The 19,736-nt window shown below is 40.4% G+C and overlaps 2 protein-coding genes across 2 annotated transcripts in view; one reads left to right on the top strand and one right to left on the bottom strand.

Moving 5' to 3' along the window:
• col22a1 (collagen, type XXII, alpha 1) overlaps window positions 1-16,566 on the top strand; it is a 96,061-nt gene extending 79,495 nt beyond the window's left edge. Inside the window, exons 39-65 of the mRNA XM_079830268.1 lie at window positions 1,605-1,709; window positions 2,382-2,426; window positions 3,979-4,056; window positions 4,495-4,530; window positions 4,620-4,673; window positions 5,323-5,367; window positions 5,518-5,547; window positions 7,027-7,140; window positions 7,304-7,357; window positions 7,487-7,540; window positions 7,667-7,720; window positions 7,811-7,864; window positions 7,982-8,035; window positions 8,604-8,657; window positions 8,749-8,802; window positions 8,969-9,013; window positions 9,143-9,196; window positions 9,313-9,366; window positions 9,451-9,504; window positions 9,735-9,806; window positions 10,005-10,040; window positions 10,124-10,168; window positions 11,370-11,549; window positions 11,635-11,701; window positions 11,780-11,962; window positions 12,049-12,126; window positions 12,365-16,566. Of these exons, the coding sequence (XP_079686394.1) occupies window positions 1,605-1,709; window positions 2,382-2,426; window positions 3,979-4,056; window positions 4,495-4,530; window positions 4,620-4,673; window positions 5,323-5,367; window positions 5,518-5,547; window positions 7,027-7,140; window positions 7,304-7,357; window positions 7,487-7,540; window positions 7,667-7,720; window positions 7,811-7,864; window positions 7,982-8,035; window positions 8,604-8,657; window positions 8,749-8,802; window positions 8,969-9,013; window positions 9,143-9,196; window positions 9,313-9,366; window positions 9,451-9,504; window positions 9,735-9,806; window positions 10,005-10,040; window positions 10,124-10,168; window positions 11,370-11,549; window positions 11,635-11,701; window positions 11,780-11,962; window positions 12,049-12,126; window positions 12,365-12,558 (1,947 nt within the window). The 3' untranslated portion in view covers window positions 12,559-16,566. The remainder of the gene's footprint in view (window positions 1-1,604; window positions 1,710-2,381; window positions 2,427-3,978; window positions 4,057-4,494; window positions 4,531-4,619; window positions 4,674-5,322; window positions 5,368-5,517; window positions 5,548-7,026; window positions 7,141-7,303; window positions 7,358-7,486; window positions 7,541-7,666; window positions 7,721-7,810; window positions 7,865-7,981; window positions 8,036-8,603; window positions 8,658-8,748; window positions 8,803-8,968; window positions 9,014-9,142; window positions 9,197-9,312; window positions 9,367-9,450; window positions 9,505-9,734; window positions 9,807-10,004; window positions 10,041-10,123; window positions 10,169-11,369; window positions 11,550-11,634; window positions 11,702-11,779; window positions 11,963-12,048; window positions 12,127-12,364) is intronic.
• Window positions 16,567-18,699: 2,133 nt separating this feature from the next.
• col9a1c (collagen, type IX, alpha 1c) overlaps window positions 18,700-19,736 on the bottom strand; it is a gene marked incomplete at its 3' end in the record, with an annotated part of 41,689 nt that continues 40,652 nt past the window's right edge. Inside the window, exons 34-35 of the mRNA XM_079828576.1 lie at window positions 19,109-19,186; window positions 18,700-18,899 (exon numbers count right to left, since the gene is read on the bottom strand). Of these exons, the coding sequence (XP_079684702.1) occupies window positions 18,700-18,899; window positions 19,109-19,186 (278 nt within the window). The remainder of the gene's footprint in view (window positions 18,900-19,108; window positions 19,187-19,736) is intronic.

Raw genomic sequence — 19,736 nt, 5'->3', positions numbered from 1 at the left:
CCAATCCCGCCCCCATCTCTCTGCCACTTTACTTCCTGTCTAGCTACTTTCCTATCCTAATAAAAGGCAAAAACGCCAAAACTAAATCTTTATAATATAACACTTGTTAGCAGTTGAATTTGAAAACAATTTATCAGAACAAGTTAAATATGGTCGGAAAAATCTGTAGGGAAGTCTGGAAATTCGAGTCTGGAAAAGTCTGGAATTTTGAAATGAAAATTGTGTAGGAACCCTGAATCTTGTCTTTTTAATTCTTACCCCATGGACAGATAATTGTACTTGTTTCAAGCAAAAACTCACTTCATTTGTGGGTTTTTTTCCCCCCTCAGAAATCAAGAAAAATTATGTAATTTTACTTATCTAGTAAATGCATCTTGATTTAAGAATTCTTAGATATTTAGACTAGAAACGAGACAAAAATACTAAATAAGAAAAGTATTTTTTGCAGTGAGGTGAAGCGAATATCGTTGATCTTCTCCAAACAAGGCCACATATCAAGGTCATCTTGATTAGATGTTAAGCAGACAATCAGTTCTCATAATCAACGTGTTTGGATGCAGGAGAAATTGGCAGGAATAATGATCTGAGCGACTTTGACAAGGGCCAAATTGTTATGGCAAAGTGACTGGGTCAGAGTATCTCTGAAATGGCAAGGCTTGTGGGTTGCTCCTGGTCAGCAGTGATGAGAATTTATCAATAGTGTCCAAAGAGGGACAAACTACAACCCGACGACAGGGTGTTGGGTGCCCAAGGCTCATCGGTATGCAAGGGCAACGAAGGCAATCCCGCCTGGTCCGAGCCAACAAAAGGTCTACTGTGGTACAAGTTACACAAAATTGTTATGCAGTATGGGGCTGCATAGCTGCAGACCAATCAGAGTGCCTATGATGAATCCTGTCTACTGTAGAAAGCACCTACAATGGGCATGTGAGGGAACTGAACCAATGGAAGAAGGTCGCCTTGTCCAATACGTGGACGGCCATGTACGTGGGCGGTGTTGACCTGGGGAAGTGATGGAACCAGGATGCACTGTGGGATGAAGACAAGCCGGTGGAGGGAGTGTGATGCTCTGGGCAATGTTCTGCTGGGAAACTCTGGGCCCGACCGTTCATGTGGACTTAAATTTGACACGTTACATCTACCAAAAGATTGTTGTGGACCAGGTACACCCCTTCATGACAACAGTGTTCCCTGCTGGAAGTAGCATCACACAGCAGGATAATGCACACATTGTTCAGGAATGGTTTGAGGAACAGGATGAAGAGTTCAAGGTGTTATCCTGGCCTCCAATTTCCCCAGATCTCAATCCAATTGAGCATTAGTGGGATGTGTTGGATTAACAAGTTAGATCCACGGCAACTCCGCCTTGCAATTTACAGGATTTAAGGGATCTGCTGCTAATGTCTTGGTGCCAGATACCAGTCTATGCCTCCGTTGGTCGGTGCTGTTTTGGCAGCACATGGAGGACCAACAGCATATTAGCCTGGTGTCCATAATGTTTTGGCTCATCAATGATTATGAACCATGATTTACCCTGTCTGAATCAGAAATTGTTGTAGGAACATGTTTGTTAAGTAATAGTTTAACTATTTATATCTCACCAGGGAGATGCAGGTAAAGACGGCCCTTCTGGACCCCCTGGTCCAACCGGTGAGCCTGGTTTAAGAGGAGAAGTCGGTTTGCCAGGAAAAGGCAAAGAGGGAGCAAAGGTAATGCATTCATCTTGTGATTCATAAGTTTGCTAACATGGATAATATTTGTGTTACTGATGTGACTTTGTTACAATGTTCTATGTGGATTCTCAAAATGTCTGTGCAATTAGCTTGAGAAGAAAAGAGCATGCATTTTGTTTCATTGTTGTTTTACGGGTTCCCGTCATGAGCGTGTAAAATTGCATTTAATAAGCATCACACTGTGTTTACATCTTGTGCTCTGGAGAATCTTAAAGTTGTTTACCCGAACTTTTTCCATTTATATTTGCTGATTGTGGTTTAAAGCACTGAAATGTGGAGAATAAAACTACCACACATTAAACTAATGAGTCAATGAGACTGTGGCTGCAGGTGTTACAGGGGAACTGGGGTTGTTTTATAGTTACAGCTGCCTTATTTTTTTTCCAGCTGTACAAATATGCACACATCTGCAGCCTGTCCAACAGAGATACATGCTTATTAACACGTGTGTGTATAATAATCATCAAATAGATGAATTTGTATGCTGTATTATTGGCACCAAACCAAACGGCATCACTGGTGATTTTCAGTTAATCATGATTTAGACTAAATAGGATTTTGTGAGAGGGAAAGTGAAAGGACTAATAAAAGATTGAGTGAAATGGAGAAACTAGAAGCACAGTAGTAATCTGCTCTCTTTAATTACAGGGTGATACAGGACCCCCGGGTCACGCCGGACCTCCCGGACTGAAGGTAATGAGACTTCTATGTGCTTTCTTTTCTTGTTACAAGAAAGAAACCGACTTCATTTTGTCTTCCATCAGCATGAAATATCTTTTTGGGCATTTTTTTATCATGAGCAGGTGCGTGTTCCCCGGAGGCAAAAGCTGAATCACTGCATTTCATTTATGTGATGGTTTTACTGAAATTTCAGACAGCCAGATAATTATAGCAAAGACGTTTTCCTGGGGAAAAGTACCAGATATGCATTTTTCTACTGTAATTGGTGCTACACCAGTGCTATATGTACGTACGACTTGATGAATTCAGGACGTATACTCTCGTTTAAATGTTTACGGTCGGTAAGATATTTTTTTAAAAGCTTTTAAGCAGCACGGATGCATTAAATTAATGATGGATAAATAAATGTCTTTACTGTAACTTTAAACGGACTTAATAATGTTACAAAAGATTTCTGCTTCAAATAAATGTTCTTTTTAACTTGTATCAAAGAATACTGGCAAACCTTTCCACAAAAATTATTCCACAAAATTATAAATATTCATATTAGAATGATTTCTCAAGGATCATGTGACACTGAAGACTGGAGTAAAGTTGCTGGAATATATATTGCAATATTACTGTATTTTTGAGCAAATAAATGCAGCCTTCCTGAGCATAAGACACTTAAAATCTTTTAGACAGACAGATAGATAGATAGATAGATAGATAGATAGATAGATAGATAGATAGATAGATAGATAGATAGATAGATAGATAGATAGATAGATGGATAGATGGATAGAGATAGAGACTGTAGAGACAGACAGACAGACAGATATAGAGATAGACAGACAAACGACAGACAGACAGATATAGAGATAGACAGACAAACGACAGACAGACAGATATAGAGATAGACAGACAAATGACAGACAGACAGATATAGAGATAGACAGTCAAACGACAGACAGACAGATATAGAGATAGACAGACAGACAGACAGACAGACAGACAAACGACAGACAGACAGATATAGAGACAGACAGACAGACAGACAAACGACAGACAGACAGATATAGAGATAGACAGACAGACAGACAAATGACAGACAGACAGATATAGAGATAGACAGACAGACAGACAGACAAACGACAGACAGACAGACAGATATAGAGATAGACAGACAGACAAACGACAGACAGACAGACAGATATAGAGATAAATAGACAGACAGGATAGATAGATAGATAGATAGATAGACAGACAGACAGACAGACAGACAGACAGACAGACAGACAGACAGACAGACAGACAGACAGATATAGAGACAGACAGACAGACAGACAGACAGACAGACAGACAGATAGATAGATAGATAGATAGATAGATAGATAGATAGATAGATAGATAGATAGACAGACAGACAGACAGACAGACAGACAGACAGACAGACAGACAGACAGACAGACAGACAGACAGACAGACAGACAGACAGACAGACAGATAGATAGATAGATTATGGAATTATGAATGGAATTATGATTATTTAGCCCTGTTCATCATGTGATATTTTGTGTTTTAGGGTTTGCCTGGCCCACAGGGAATGCAGGGAATGCCAGGAAACAGAGGACCACCAGGAGAGGGAACCACTGGACCTCAGGTACAGAAACACCCATACACACATAGTCATGTGACCGTTTATCTACTCTTTCTGCCATTGCAATATCCAATCAAAACGCCATCATTTTTACATTAGCACTAATGTTAGTAACACAAATAACTTGGCCATAGTTATTAATAGCATATGGCCAAAAACTGACCTTTAAACTGACTTTTTAAAATTTTCCATGAATATGGAAAAGGGATTGAAACTAGTGTAACTGTAAAAACGCATGTTCGTCCGTGCACATGCCGTCTGTTTGCTTTTGTTTTATCAAACACATATGCATTTACAAGCACATAATGCAGAGAATATGTTTTATTGAGTAAAAGCTTTTCCATCCATTTTTGACCAAGTTTAGTGTCTTTTTTTTTTTTGCTCATGGATCTGAAGACAAACAGAGTTGTTCATAGCTGACTGATATTCTGTTTTTCTCAGGGGGCTGCAGGACCTCCAGGGCCTATAGGAGCCGCGGTAAACAATCCGTTCATATTTATATCACTTTCAAATGAGACAGATGCTCACAGAACACCCTTCAGTGACATGTCATGTTTGATATTCAGGGTTTGAGAGGACCTCCAGGAGTGAGCGGACCACAGGGACCCGCTGGACATAATGTAAGATTCAGTTTCATTTACTTGTTAAATAATAATTAAAGTGTATTGTAGCATTATTAGCTAAAAGCTAAGCTAAGCTGGGATCAAATGATTCAAATGGCCATGGGTACACCATGTTACATGTTTTGTTTTGCATCAATACTTTTAAACGAGTTATAAAACCGAAGACACACTGTAATTTTGGCCTGTAATTTGGATTTGCTACTTGCTAATGATAGTTGGTAGCAGGTTGTGTTTATAATTAACTATTTTAATTAGCCAAAAATGTTAGTGGTGTTAAAGTTAAATACTTAAGTTAGTGGTGCAAGCTAGTAATGCAAGTATTACTATTGATATTGCTTACATTTAGAGTTACCGCTTAACCGGTTAGCAACATGGTTTAATTTTTTTAAATCCACACAGAACACAGTCATTCAACACCTCAGAGCATCTTTAGCTTTCACTGATCATACTGTAATTGTACAATGTTTCACTGCTCTGTGGTGGAGCTCATTCAGTCGTCTTGGGGATTCAATGTCCGTTTGTGACTAACAAGATTTGAATGTGTTTTCCTGTGGTGAGGATCATCAGCAGGAGTCATAGCTTGTGTGTGTGTGTGTGTGTGTGTGTGTGTGTGTGTGTGTGTGTGTGTGTGTGTGTCTACCTGCAGGGTTTACCAGGAAGACCTGGAGAGAAGGGCTCGCCTGGAGAACCAGTAAGTGATACCTGTTTGTCATTTAAATATGGAATCATCAAATCAGCTGACATTTAATATTCACCTGCTTCTGATGGATCATATATGCCTGGGTTATAAATTAGGTATAACGATTTTAATTGAGTTTTGTTTTCCCAACTTCTTTTCCAGGGAAAAGCTGCAGACCTTTCTGATCTGAAGGTAACAGCCACCCATCCATCTATCCTACAATCCTCCATCCGCTCTTCTGTCCTTCTTTCCTTACTTTTATCATCCATCCATCCACCCATCCATCCATTAATTTATCCATCCATCCATCCATCTGCCCTTCCATCTGTTCTTCTATCCACTCATCCATACATCCATCCGCCCATCCATCCATCTGCCCTTCCATCCACTATTCCATCCATCCATCCACTCATCCATCCATCCGGCCTTCCATCCACTCTTCCATCTATCTGCCCATCCATCCACTCATCCATCCATCCGCTCTTCCATCTGCTCATTCATCTGCCCATCCATCCACTCATCCATCCATCCATCCGCTCTTCCATCTGCTCATTCATATGCCCGCCCATCCATCCATCCATCCTGCAATCCACCATCCATCCATTCTTCTGTCCTTCTTTCCTTACTTTTATCATCCATCCATCCGCTCTTCCATCCAACCATTCATCCATCCATTCATTCATCCATCCATCTATCTGCCCTTCCATCTGCTCTTCCATCCACTCATCCATCCATATGCCTTTACATCCACTCTTCCATCTGTCCATCTATCCATCCACTCATCCATACATCCATCCACCCATCCATCCATCCATCCATCTGTTCTTCTGTCCTTCTTTCCTTACTTTTATCATCCATCCCTCCGCTCTTCCATCCACCCATTCACTCATCCATCCATCCATCCATCCATCCACCCATCTGTCCTTCCATCTGCTCTTCCATCCACTCATCCATCCATCTGCCTTTACATCTGCTCTTCCATCCATCCACTCATCCATCCATACATCCATCCATCCTCCCATCCATCCATCTGCCCTTACATTCATCCATCCATCCATCCATCATCTGTTCTTCTGTCCTTCATTCCTTCCTTTTATCATCCATCCATCCACTCATCCATCAGCCCATCCATCCATCCATCCATCCAATTCCAATCCCAATCTAGTCCAATCCATCCATCCGCCCTTCCATCCATCCATCCGCCCATCCATATCCATCCATCCGCCTTTCCATCCATCTGCCCTTCCATCCATCCATCTATCCATCCATCCAGCCTTCTAACTATCTGCCCATCCATCCGACAGATAAGTTGAATAGGACACATTAAAGGACATGTATATTAAAGTGCATAATTCAGATCAGGGTAGGGTCACACCATCTGTAAGTTCTTACTTATACTTACAAAGCCTCTCTTTCGTCCCAGTTTTAGTTAGTTTGCAGCTAATTTTCTGCACCATTATATTAATTAAAGCTCCATTACACCATTAAAGCTTTCTGTAATATGTGTAGTTGCATAATTTGGCATTTACATTTATTGATCCGATAAGCAGTCTTCAAATTTGAACACAGAAATAGTGTTGAAAAGCCATGAGTTTCAGGTTATTTAGTTAATTCTTATTAAGTCTTTCCATTCTTGTTAAGGTTGCAACTTTGCCTTTTTCTCTTTCCCAGGACATTTGTTCAGATTGTCCTGCTGGACCACCTGGACAACCAGGTACTCCAGGACCTCCAGGTGACAAAGGTCATACTGGACCACCTGGGAAAAACGGACAGGATGGATATGCGGTGAGGAAATACATTTTTATTCTTTAAGCTTAATGGAACTGAAACATAACAGAAGTTGAATGAATGGAAATATAATCATTTAATCAGTTTACATCCATTTAAAACCTTAAATTAGAGTTAATTTTATGAGTCTTCATTGGGATTTAAATGGTGGCTTTTGCAGGGTCCTCCTGGACCAACAGGACCCGCAGGACCTGCTGGTGCTGATGGAACCAAGGTTAGAACGTAGACGATATATACACATTACACACGCATATTGTTTAAGTCTAATATATATAAATCGGCAGCATTGCATCACTCTAGGTCATGTGTTTGTTTTTAATGATTTATTTTGGTTCCATTGCAGGGGGTCAAAGGTGACCGAGGTCCTCCAGGAACACCTGCCGACAAGGGTGAAAAGGTACTGTCAACCTACCAAATTGTCATCTCAAATTTAATATGTATTATATGTATATATTGGACTATTTGACATACCATTATTTATCCTTATGCCACATCTTTCTAATTTTGATTTGTATTTTCCCAGGGCACCCCAGGACCTCCTGGTTATCCTGGGGCTGCGGGAGCCATGGGTCAACCTGTGAGTATTTTACAACTCCTCTGTCATAAAAGAACACTTCCAGACTGTGTAGCTATACTAAAAAACCTTGCACTTATGCTGTATCTATAGGGTAATGATGGAAACCCTGGACCTATTGGATCACCTGGACCTCCTGGAGAAAAGGCAAGGCTAATATGTTTTGTTCTGTGATTTGAATGTTTATTAGATGGATGGATTGCAAGACTGGAATATGTCTATGTTTTTGAGGATTGATAGTCATACAAATGTGTTTTTTTCCAGGGTAAAGAAGGACTGAAGGGAATTCAGGGACCTCCAGGCCTGCCAGGTCTAATGGTGCGCAATTATTTTAATGTCTTGACGACAATGTTTTTACAACACATACTCTAACGTTCAAAGGTTTGAGTTGGTAAAATTTGGTAAGAAGCCTCCTCTGCTCACCAAGGCTGTGCTTATTTGATCAAAAATAAAGTAAAAACAGTAATACTAATCATTATTATTACAATTTAAAAATAACTATTGTTTTCTATTTTAATATAGTTTAGAATGTAATTTATTTCTGTGATGCAAAGCTGAATTTTCAGCATCATTACTTAAGTCTTCAGTGTCACATGATCATCAAGAAATCATGCTAATATGCTGATTTGCTGCTCAATAGACGTTTCATATTATTATCAATGTGGAAAACGGTTGTGCTGCTTTTTTTCCCCAGAGTTCTTTGATAAATAACATGTCTTTACTGTCATTTTTGATCAGTTTAATGTGTCCTTGCTGAATAAAAGTACTTTTAAAAAGCTTAAGCCAAAAGCTGACCCTAAACTTTTGAACAGGAGTGAACAAACATGATGCTGTTTTTGTTTCCCGTACTTACATATGGCCTGATCTTACATGTTCTGTCCTGAAGGGGATGATGGGTAAACCCGGAAAGGATGGCAGACCAGGAGAAACAGGAGAGCCGGTATGAGTCTGATGTTCTGTAAGCAAAACTTAGTTCTGTATATACAGTCAGAAACATAAAAAAACATGATTATTTTCTTTTCTGCTTGTAGGGTAAACAGGGAGAGCCAGGAACATCAGGAAGAGACGGACTCAGAGGAATGCCTGTGAGTTATGATTAAAAACCTCATGAAGATTCTCTCATTCTGTAGATTACGGATGGATTTCTGTGGAAAGTTGGACTATCAGAGTTGTTTCTGTTCCATGGTATCATTATCTGCTACCTATACCTATAGTAGCTAAAATATCCACATTTATTTTGGACTTTTCCAGGGTTTCAAAGGCCACAGAGGGGAACCAGGACCACCAGGGTCAAAGGTTAGTCAATAACAATTGAAATGTATGCCCATTCATATTCAAAGCTGGAGAACAACACTAATATATGCTCCATAAATCATCCAGAATCTTCATGGGTTCTGTTCATAAATGCTGTATTGGTTACATTAGGGTGAAGATGGGAAGCAGGGTGTTCCTGGACGTGAGGGTCCACCTGGGAAAGATGTGAGTAAACACGCAATCCATGTTGTGCGGTCCTCCTCTCTGTCAGAGGTCACTGCGAACCTGACCGCTGTGAGCAGATGGTGTTGGTTTTTAATTGGTGTACTTGTGTTGCTCAGGGTAACTCCGGACCACCAGGGCCAGAGGGCATGAGAGGACCACGAGGAGAACCCGTAAGGAGGCCTTTGATGAACCAATTCAATTGCAAAACAAAACAGCACTCGTGTGATTTATTCTGTTGTGTTTTGTATTTTTAGGGTCAACCTGGAGAACCAGGACCAGCAGGCAAGCCCGGATCTCAGGGAAATCCTGTAAGTTTCATAGCATGTCAATATGGGCAGCCATGTTGTTTAATGAATTTTTTGATTTACAACCACTTTTGGACCTGAAAACTGCCGGTGTGTCTAAAGCAGGGCCCATAATTTTTATGGGGCCACATATTAAACACAAAGCACATCGACTAAAAACCCCTTTAACATTATCAAACTATAATATAAGCAATGTTTAGTGTAAATAATCACTTTGTTTTACTGTATTTCAGGGTCAGCCAGGACACAAAGGTGAAGCAGGGGGCCCAGGATTACCTGGATTCCCTGGTCCAAAAGGGCCATCGGTGAGTAGAGATGTTGGTTTGGGATTGATGGGAATTTAATTTCTTGCATATCTAAAAGTAAATTTTTTTTATGCTATTACAAACAAGCCTTGTATTTCTATAGAAATGAACAGCCGTCAATCCTAAGTGGATATGAAGTGTTGTAGCTATCTGCCTGTCTGAACATGAGCACTATAAACACTTGTGTTTTTCCCTCAGGGTCCGTCTGGTCCAATTGGCCCAGAGGGAAAACAAGTGAGTGATGGTTCTTTACTGTTCATTAATATTATATGAACACTTTTTGCATTATTTTTGAACTAACCATGTTTTTATCATAGGGCATGTTAGGAAAACCAGGAGACAGAGGACATAAGGGAGAAAAGGTATCCATCCATTTAATCCATCCAGTCATCCATCAAACCCATTCAATCCAATCCAGTCCCATCCAAGTACAATCCAATCTCCATCCATCCATCCAAGTCCAGTCCCATTCAATCCTATCCATTCATTCAAGTCCAATCCCATCCATCTATCCAACCCATTTCAATCTATCCATCCAAGTCTAGTCCCATCCCATCTCCATCCATCCAAGTCCAGTCCCATCCCATCTCCATCCATCCAAGTCCAGTCCCATCCCATCTCCATCCATCCAAGTCCAATCCAATCTCCATCCACCCACCCATCCATCCAAGTCCAGTCCCATTCCATCCTATCCATCCAAATCCAATCCCATCCATCCATCCATCCAAATCCAATCCCATCCATCCATCCATCCATCCATCCATTCAATCTCACCCCATCCCATCCATCCAAAGTCCAATCTCATCCCATCCATCCATCTAAAGTCCAGTCTCATCCCATCCTATCTATCCATCCATCCATCCATCCATTCATCCAATTCCATCCATCCATCCATCCATCCATCCATCCATCCATCAATCCATCCATCCAAAGTCCAGTCTCATCCCATCCTATCCTATCCATCAATCCATCCAAGTCCCATTCCATCCCATCTATCCATCCATCCATCCATCCATCCAAGTCCCATCCCATCCCATCCATCCAACCCATTTAATCCATCCATCCAAGTCCAGTCCAATCTCCATCCATCCAAGTCCAGTCCCATCCCATCTCCATCTATCCAAATCCAATCCAATCTCCATCAATCCATCCAAGTCCAGTCCCATTCCATCCTATTCTATCCATCAATCCAAGTCCAATCCCAATCCTAATCCCAATCCTAATCCCAATCCCAATCCCAATCCCAATCCCATCCATCCATCCATCCATCCATCCATTCATCCCATCCCATCCATCCAAGTCCAGTCCCATTCCACCCTATCCATCATCCAAGTACAATCCCATCCATCCATCCAAGTTCAATCCCATCCATCCATCCATCCATCCATCCATTCAATCTCATCCCATTCCATCCCATCTAAAATCCAATCTCATCCCATCCATCAAAAGTCCAGTCTCATCCCATCCATCCATCCATCCATCCATCCATCCATCCATCCAAGTCCCATCCCATCCATCTGAATCAAATCAAAACTTGTCTTACCTGCTAGCTTGTTTCTACAGGGTGATAATGGAATAAAAGGAGACAAAGGACCTGTTGGAGATCCGGGCATTCCGGGTAACCCTGGGCCTCCCGGTAGGAAGGGTCACACAGGAATGATGGGCATGTCGGGACCCCCAGGGGAAGTGGGTCCCTCTGGGCCCCCTGGTTCTCCAGGACAGGCTGGACTCCCAGGTCTCAGAGTGAGTCTACATTAGTATTTTAAAGGAAAATGTGTGATGCTAATGATGTCATGAAAATCATGACATCATTTTAACGTGTTTTAAGGGCGAGACACCATCACTGGAACAATTGCGGCGGCTCATTCAAGAGGAACTTTCCAAACAATTGGATGGTGAGATTATTTTAGTGAAAATGTATGTGACGAAGACACTCGATTTTCTTTTTCTAAACTTTCTATGGATTTTCACAGCTAAACTAGCTTACCTCATGGCTTCAATGCAACCCGCTCATATCAAGAGCACGGCTGGCCGTCCCGGTCCGCCTGGTGTCCCAGGTAAAGATGGCTCTCCTGGCAGACAAGGTCAAACTGGAGAGCCTGGAATGCCTGGACAAAATGGAGCAGAAGGACCCCGAGGTCCAGTTGGTCCTAAAGGTACCGCAAACTACCTTTACATTACATTGCTCGATTGATGTTTCAAGTTTAACCTTTTCACGCTATGCTGTTGTTGTTTTTTTTAGGTGAAAGAGGTTCAAAAGGTGAAAAGGGAGAAGATGGTGTTGGACAGAGAGGAGAGCCTGGTCCAGTTGGCCCCATTGGTAAGATCTTTTGGTCATCAATGCTCAGATTTACATCGACTCAAATTATGTATTTGATGAATGAACATTTCAAAGGTAATTTTCTTGGTCCTAAAATATCTTAATTTTATTTAATATAAATGTAATATCAAATATAGTTATATTTTTTTCTTTTGATTTTGGAGTAAATTGTGACTCAAACATTTCTTTGTGAGTGTTAAAATGATAAACAATGGCTGAGATCATATTTGCACCACAGGCCCTGCAGGTATGCCAGGATATGGAAAAGACGGTCTTCCTGGAGCCGCAGGTGCTCAGGGAGAGCCGGGTAATCCTGGTCCTCACGGTCAGCCCGGACCTCCTGGACCCACAGGGCAGTGCGACCCCTCACAATGTGCCTACTACGCCAGTCTGGCATCAAGACCTCACACCAAAAACGTCAAGGGCACTTAATACACCCCTCACTGTCCTGGGCTACCACCTATTTATGAACTTGGACATTCAGTGAGCCAAGAACATGTTCTTTACCATCAGGAGAACTCCAGCGTCTGAAGGGTGTGTAAATATATGTGTGTGTGTGTGTGTATAAATGTGTGTTTGTAATAGGCTTTTCACTTTGGTTAATGTCTTCTTTAACCCCGAGTTAAGGCCACTTTTAGTCCTGGGTTAAGTAAGGTTTCACACTTATAGACCTTATGTAGCGCTGCGCTCATTGTGTTGTGTGTTCTGGTTTGTATTTCCACAACATGAAGGTTAAATCTCACGGATTTATGAATAAATGTCAATTGACCGGGAAGCCAACGTGCGATGTGTTATGACATCCGCTTCATACATAGCTTTCGCTAACTCTACTATAAGTCAATCCACCTCACCAGCTAATTCGACAGCGATAGCCTACTATAGAAATATACGAAGCTAACACTAAAATGGAAGTTCAAAGAAAAAATTCTAAAGACGTCTGCACGCTTGTTTCTCCGGCGCATGAGGTCTATAGTTTTGAAAAGGTGTTAGCATTTAGCATTAGCGCCTTCAACTGTGAGTTGTGAAATCCAGCTCGATTGCAGCTGAAAGGTGATTTGTGGAAAATGTAAGGACATTTCTATAGTGAACATACAATTTTCCTGTCAGTATGAACTCTTAAAAGAATCAAAATATCGAAGCGATTCAATATTTTGAAGTTCTTTCAATGAATCAGTTGAACTGGTTCATTAGCGAGTCAGTCTGAATAAAAAAAAATTACATAAAAAATCCTTATCCATTAATCACAAACAGCTTGAAAGGTCATAGAAAAGTTTTTTTGCTGTAAAATCTTGTACACACCCCATTAAATATTAATGCTAACACTTCTGTGTTTGTACAGATAAACAGTTACACATGTTGAAAAGAGACTAATGTACTGTACTTGTCCACTCAATAAAATCTGGGTTAACATTATTATTTGCATAATATTAGGTTAAATTCATTAAGTTTGTAGAGATTTCACACTCTACACGTCAACCCAGGATCGAATGTTAACCTAGTATAGTGTGAAACGCATTAACCCAGGGTTAAAAATGGCCCTTGGTCAACCATTTTAAGTGTGAAAAGCCCACAAGTGTCCTGCCGGTCAGAGGTTTTTTTGTAGTTAGCAAGTTTTAGCTCAAGGTCATTTACTTTAAGGCTTTTCGTGTAACAGGATGAGAACACCCGTCACGAAAGAAAGACATTTGCTTACCAGACCGTGATGTCACAGTGACACAATCCGTCTCCACACTCGAGTCCTGCCGTTTACTGAGGTCATCGATCGGTAATCACAAGTTGATGCATTGTTAGTGATATCTGTACAGGGTCAGGATGTGCTTATCAAGTCTGGGGAATTCTCTGCTTGAGGGTTATCGACGGAGCGCTCCGTTCCTCTGGGAAAGACACAGCGGGACGCTTTTGCACTCATCATTAGGGAATCTCAATACGGATCATTAGAGGTCCTGGAGGTGGAGGAGAAGTGCATTTCTGCTCTTTTTTTTATAGTCTACGTTTTGTAAGATGTATCTCTTTTGTAGCCATGCGTCAGGTGAATAACTCGCCTTTTCTTTTCATTTGGGATCATTAAACTTGTGTTTGCGATGACTGAAAGGCAGCTGCTCAATTCAGTGCCTGTTTAATCGTTTAACACAGATGGTTTGTCATAAAAACTATTTCCTAAAAAATGGCTGTCCCTGCAGAAATACACACCACTGATGCCTCTTATAATGTCATTTATGATAGTTTTGCGTAGCACTTTCCTTTTAAACGGCATTGCCTCTGTAACTATGAAGGTTCAGGAACACAAAGTCCAGTGTGTGTCCACTACCATCATTTGTGCCTTAGAGAATTCAGACGGGTTGATCCTGCAGATTGCTCCCTTAAAGCCATTGAAAGAGGCTGAACTCTCTTCAGCCCACAAATACAGTTTTGTATTCCGTATTCATATAAAACGGATGAGCATTGTATCAGAGGTCAAGAATAGATTTGTTAAAAGGCTTTTTTGGAGATTAGCTTGCCTGAAATTGGCATTCAAAAAAATATTAGTTTTGTGTTGTATTGCCTAAAGATCCGTTACATTTTGGCCTGTTCTTTGGTAAAATTGTGATCCTTAAAAGGAAGGAGATTATATATATTTTTCACACTTATATCATCGGATAAAAAAAAAAAAAAAGTTTATTAAAGTTTTCTTTTTTGGCTGCAAAAGCTAATATATTAAAATAAAAACAACATATATTCAAGTATTTTTTAATTGTCCCTACTATACTTTCCTGACAAATATAAGTGAAAAAGGTGTCTCTATGACAGGGGGAGTGGCCTGTGCTTTTTCAGCCAATCAGAAAGTCAGTCAGGGCGGGGCGTTAGTGTGAGGTCATAGGTTGAATTTAGCAAAATGGCTGAAATCACGTACAGCATAGATATACATAATAAAGGTCCGCGCTGCTGGCCAAAGGAGGTTGACGTCCGCACCTGGCGGCCATCTTGTCACAGTCAGCTTGCTCACTCGTAACATTGTTTTAATGGTGCATGTACTTTTTAAACAACCATAACTTGCTCAATTTTCTACCGATTTTCAAACTGCTTGGTTTGTTATAAACGTCAGAGATGTAGTTATGACACTGCATACTTGAATAATTATTCATAATTTGTTCAAGCATCCACAATTATAGCCACGTTAATAACGTTTGTAAGAAACCAAAGCATTTGTAAATCCATCAAGATTTCAGCGAGATAAGAGTATTTGTGTTCGTTCAGATCACTCGCCTTACATCAGGTATCACAGAGCCCGCCAGAAAGCTTGCCTGTGACAAGATGGCCGCCGGTGATGATGTTAGAGACTCCGCTGTAAGACATCTAGCCTTTATTATGTATATCTGTGACGTACAGCATCATTAGTGGAAGTGTTTACAAGATTATTTTGTAGCCATGCGTCAGTTGAATAATTTGCCCTTTTTAGAAAGATCTGTTACATTTTTAAAGCACCACCCATGATACCATATAGGCTTGTTGTTGTACCTCCTTATTTTTTCACCTCCATTCAATGCTCACGATAAATCTCTCTATAATTAGTATTATACACACAAACTTGATAAGAACAAAACTTTATTTTCTTTCCTGCATTTCTTATTTGTTAAAGCATATCTTCATTGTTTATCCTTGTTTGCCCAGCCTTCAAGAGTGGATGTTTTGGTGATGTATGTTGAATTGCCGAGCTTATTACTGATGCAAATATATGTAAATTCATGGTGCTTTTTCAGTGCAAGCCAAAGAAATACTCGCTGGCATGTTCTCCTCCACTTTATTCAAATATAGTTGCTTTTTTGACTTCGTATCCTCCTGTCTGTTTGGCTTCTTCAAGCCGGTAATGACTGTATTTGTTTTTTTTCATATCAATTTGCATTAAATTATTCTAATGAGCTACAGGTGCAGGTGATGTAAAATAGTATAATTTATGCATGGTATAATCTACCTGTTTATACTGATTCTCTGGTGCTATAATTCATATTAATTAGTGTGATGTATGTGTATGTGTGGAGGGAGTGTGTGTGTGTGTGTGTTAATAAAGAGTGGAACAGGTCCATTTTATAGGATTGGGCTGTTATTGGGGGTTATGAAGTTAATGCCATATACATTGTTCTTATACCACTTGCATTTTCATATTATTCCTAAAAACATTTTTTTTAATTAAATGGTCAAATGTATTATTAAGATAGATTCCATATGTGTATGTGACCACAAGTTTTTTTTTTCTTCTCTCAAATCAATTGAATTTCATTTTTTTTTTCTATGAACAGTTCAAATGTCATGCACTTTTTATTCAAAACAACCATCCATTTACAGTATTCCACTTTTGTGCTAAAATCACTTACCACCATCTGTGCAAAGCTCAGCTGTCATGACCATATAATCATGCAATGACCATGTGACATTTTTATGAGGAAAAATTAAAGTAGGTACTTTAACATAAATACAGTTGCTTGTTTTTAAACCCTATATGAGTGAAACTGATTTTCTGTGGCAGTTGACAGTCAATGATGCGGTTCATGGAGCTCAAGGCGTTTTGAACCTCAAACATTTAATTCGAAAATGGTTGTATTCCAATAAAATCATTCTGGAATGGTTCCTTTTTGTATCTACACTCACCTAAAGGATTATTAGGAACACCTGTTCAATTTCTCATTAATGCAATTATCTAATCAACCAATCACATGGCAGTTGCTTCAATGCATTTAGGGGTGTGGTTCTGGTCAAGGCAATCTCCTGAACTCCAAACTGAATGTCAGAATGGGAAAGAAAGGCGATTTAAGCAATTTTGAGCGCGGCATGGTTGTTGGTGCCAGACGGGTCGGTCTGAGTATTTCACAATCTGCTCAGTTACTGGGATTTTCACACACAACCATTTCTAGGGTTTACAAAGAATGGTGTGAAAAGGGAAAAACATCCAGTATGCGGCAGTCCTGTGGGCGAAAGTGCCTTGTTGATGCTAGAGGTCAGAGGAGAATGGGCCGACTGATTCAAGCTGATAGAAGAGCAACTTTGACTGAATTAACCACTCGTTACAACCGAGGTATGCAGTATGCAGCATTTGTGAAGCCACAACACGCACAACCTTGAGGCAGATGGGCTACAACAGCAGAAGACCCCACCGGGTACCACTCATCTCCACTACAAATAGGAAAAAGAGGCTACAATTTGCACAAGCTCACCAAAATTGGACAGTTGAAGACTGGAAAAGTGTTGCCTGGTCTGATGAGTCTCGATTTCTGTTGAGACATTCAGATGGTAGAGTCAGAATTTGGCGTAAACAGAATGAGAACATGGATCCATCATGCCTTGTTACCACTGTGCAGGCTGGTGGTGGTGGTGTAATGGTGTGGGGGATGTTTTCTTGGCACACTTTAGGCCCCTTAGTGCCAATTGGGCATCGTTTAAATGCCACGGCCTACCTGAGCATTGTTTCTGACCATGTCCATCCCTTTATGACCACCATGTACCCATCCTCTGATGGCTACTTCCAGCAGGATAATGCACCATGTCACAAAGCTCGAATCATTTCAAATTGGTTTCTTGAACATGACAATGAGTTCACTGTACTAAAATGGCCCCCACAGTCACCAGATCTCAACCCAATAGAGCATCTTTGGGATGTGGTGGAACGGGAGCTTCGTGCCCTGGATGTGCATCCCACAAATCTCCATCAACTGCAAGATGCTATCCTATCAATACAGGCCAACATTTCTAAAGAATGCTTTCAGCACCTTGTTGAATCAATGCCACATAGAATTAAGGCAGTTCTGAAGGTGAAAGGGGGTCAAACAGTATTAGGATGGTGTTCCTAATAATCCTTTAGGTGAGAGTATATATATATATATATATATATATATATATATATATATATATATATATATATATATATATATATATATATACACACACACACACAAAGTATATAAGAAAGTACAGTTTCTGAAAAATACATTTTCTGCAACTAATTGTTTAAACTGATGGGGATCTTATCTACAGGTTGACATGCTTTTCATGAAAAATAAACCGTAGCACGCAGGTTGCATGGTGGTGAAAAGCTTTTATTTCAAGCTGCCCTGTTGTTGGATCACTGTCGTTCTGTTGGCGTAGCTTAATGTCTGGCACCATGTCTAACATTGGTCTTTACAATCACATTTTATGAAAATTATTTTAAAAAACATGCAATTGCATGGCATGTAGGAGGTCCGCAAATTACTTCACCATTGATTTTTTACCGGTTTGTGGCCCAAGAACTGAAACATCAATTTCCAATTAATTTATTTAATCTGCAATGAACTGTAAACCATCTGAAATAAACACATTTTCTTCTAGTTTATGTACAAGGTACAACAATAAACCATGTGAATTGGATCCACCATCAGGAGCTGCATCCGTATGTGTCTTTGCAACCCTCACGTTTGCTTAACTCGCCGTTTGAAGTCCCTTCAAGGTTGTCGGAAATGGATTGTGTTCATCTGTGATCTGAAATGTTCATCTGTGCTCTTGATGATGATGATGATGATGATGATGATGGTGATGAAGGTTTCTGGAAGGTTTCTATGTTTCTGTTCATGGACCCTTCATGTTGACAGACTTCTGCCCGCCGACCAGGTAAAGAGGTTGAGGCCGGTAGCAGTTTGAAGGATCACAAAGACCAGGGGGGCCTGCGGCTCCTCTCGCTCCAGGGATTCCTGGGGTTCCAGGCACGCCGGCCTCTCCTCTGGTGCCATCGTGACCGTCTTTGCCGATGCCAGGCTTGCCAGCTGCTCCTGTTATAACGAAAACAGATTTGATAAGGAAGGGTTTTGAAAATGCCACTACAACATGCAGTAGATCAACAATTTTGAAGTCTTTTCACTTATTAAATATTTAAACCTTATAAAGAATGATCAACAGTTTGCACCAGTCTAAAATATCCATAGATTTTGGAATGGGCTAAAATATGACTAGCAGAAAGTTGAGGTTTAGCGTTTCATACCTTGAGGTCCGGGTTCTCCAGGAATTCCTGGGATTCCAATTCCATTATCTCCCTTGTCACCTTTGTGTCCTGCATCACCTGCACAAATGCATAAAAGTAAGCATTGTATTAGACAATAAAATCGATCACATCATCCCTTTATAGACATATAATACATTTCCACTCTAAAACAAATTATGCTATGTGGCACTAAAAGTGGTTCTTTGGCTCGTAATCATAGGGGAACCACTTTAAGTGCTGTATAACACCAAATCTTGGTGCTTCAGCGGTTCTTTGGGATGACTGAGGTGCTATAGCACCGTTACCGTTACCATATACAGAACATGTTAAGATTTGGTGCTACACAGCGCTTAAAGTGGTTCCCCTATGATTACGTGCCAAGAACCACTTTTAGTGCCACATAGCACCATTTTTTGTTCTGAAATGTTCATCTGTGCTCTTGATGATGATGATGATGGTGATGAAGGTTTCTGGAAGCACCAAATCTTATAACAAACCAAACAGTTTGAAAATCAGTAGAAAATTGAGCAAGTTGTGGTTATTTAAAAAGTACATGCACCATTAAAACACAATGTTACGAGTGAGCGAGCTGACTGTGACAAGATGGCCGCCAGGTGCGGACGTCGAC

The sequence above is a fragment of the Gobio gobio genome (assembly GCF_949357685.1).
Source record: "Gobio gobio genome assembly, chromosome: 11".
Lineage (NCBI taxonomy): Eukaryota > Metazoa > Chordata > Actinopteri > Cypriniformes > Gobionidae > Gobio > Gobio gobio.
This window is presented reverse-complemented; position numbering and strand designations above follow the sequence as displayed.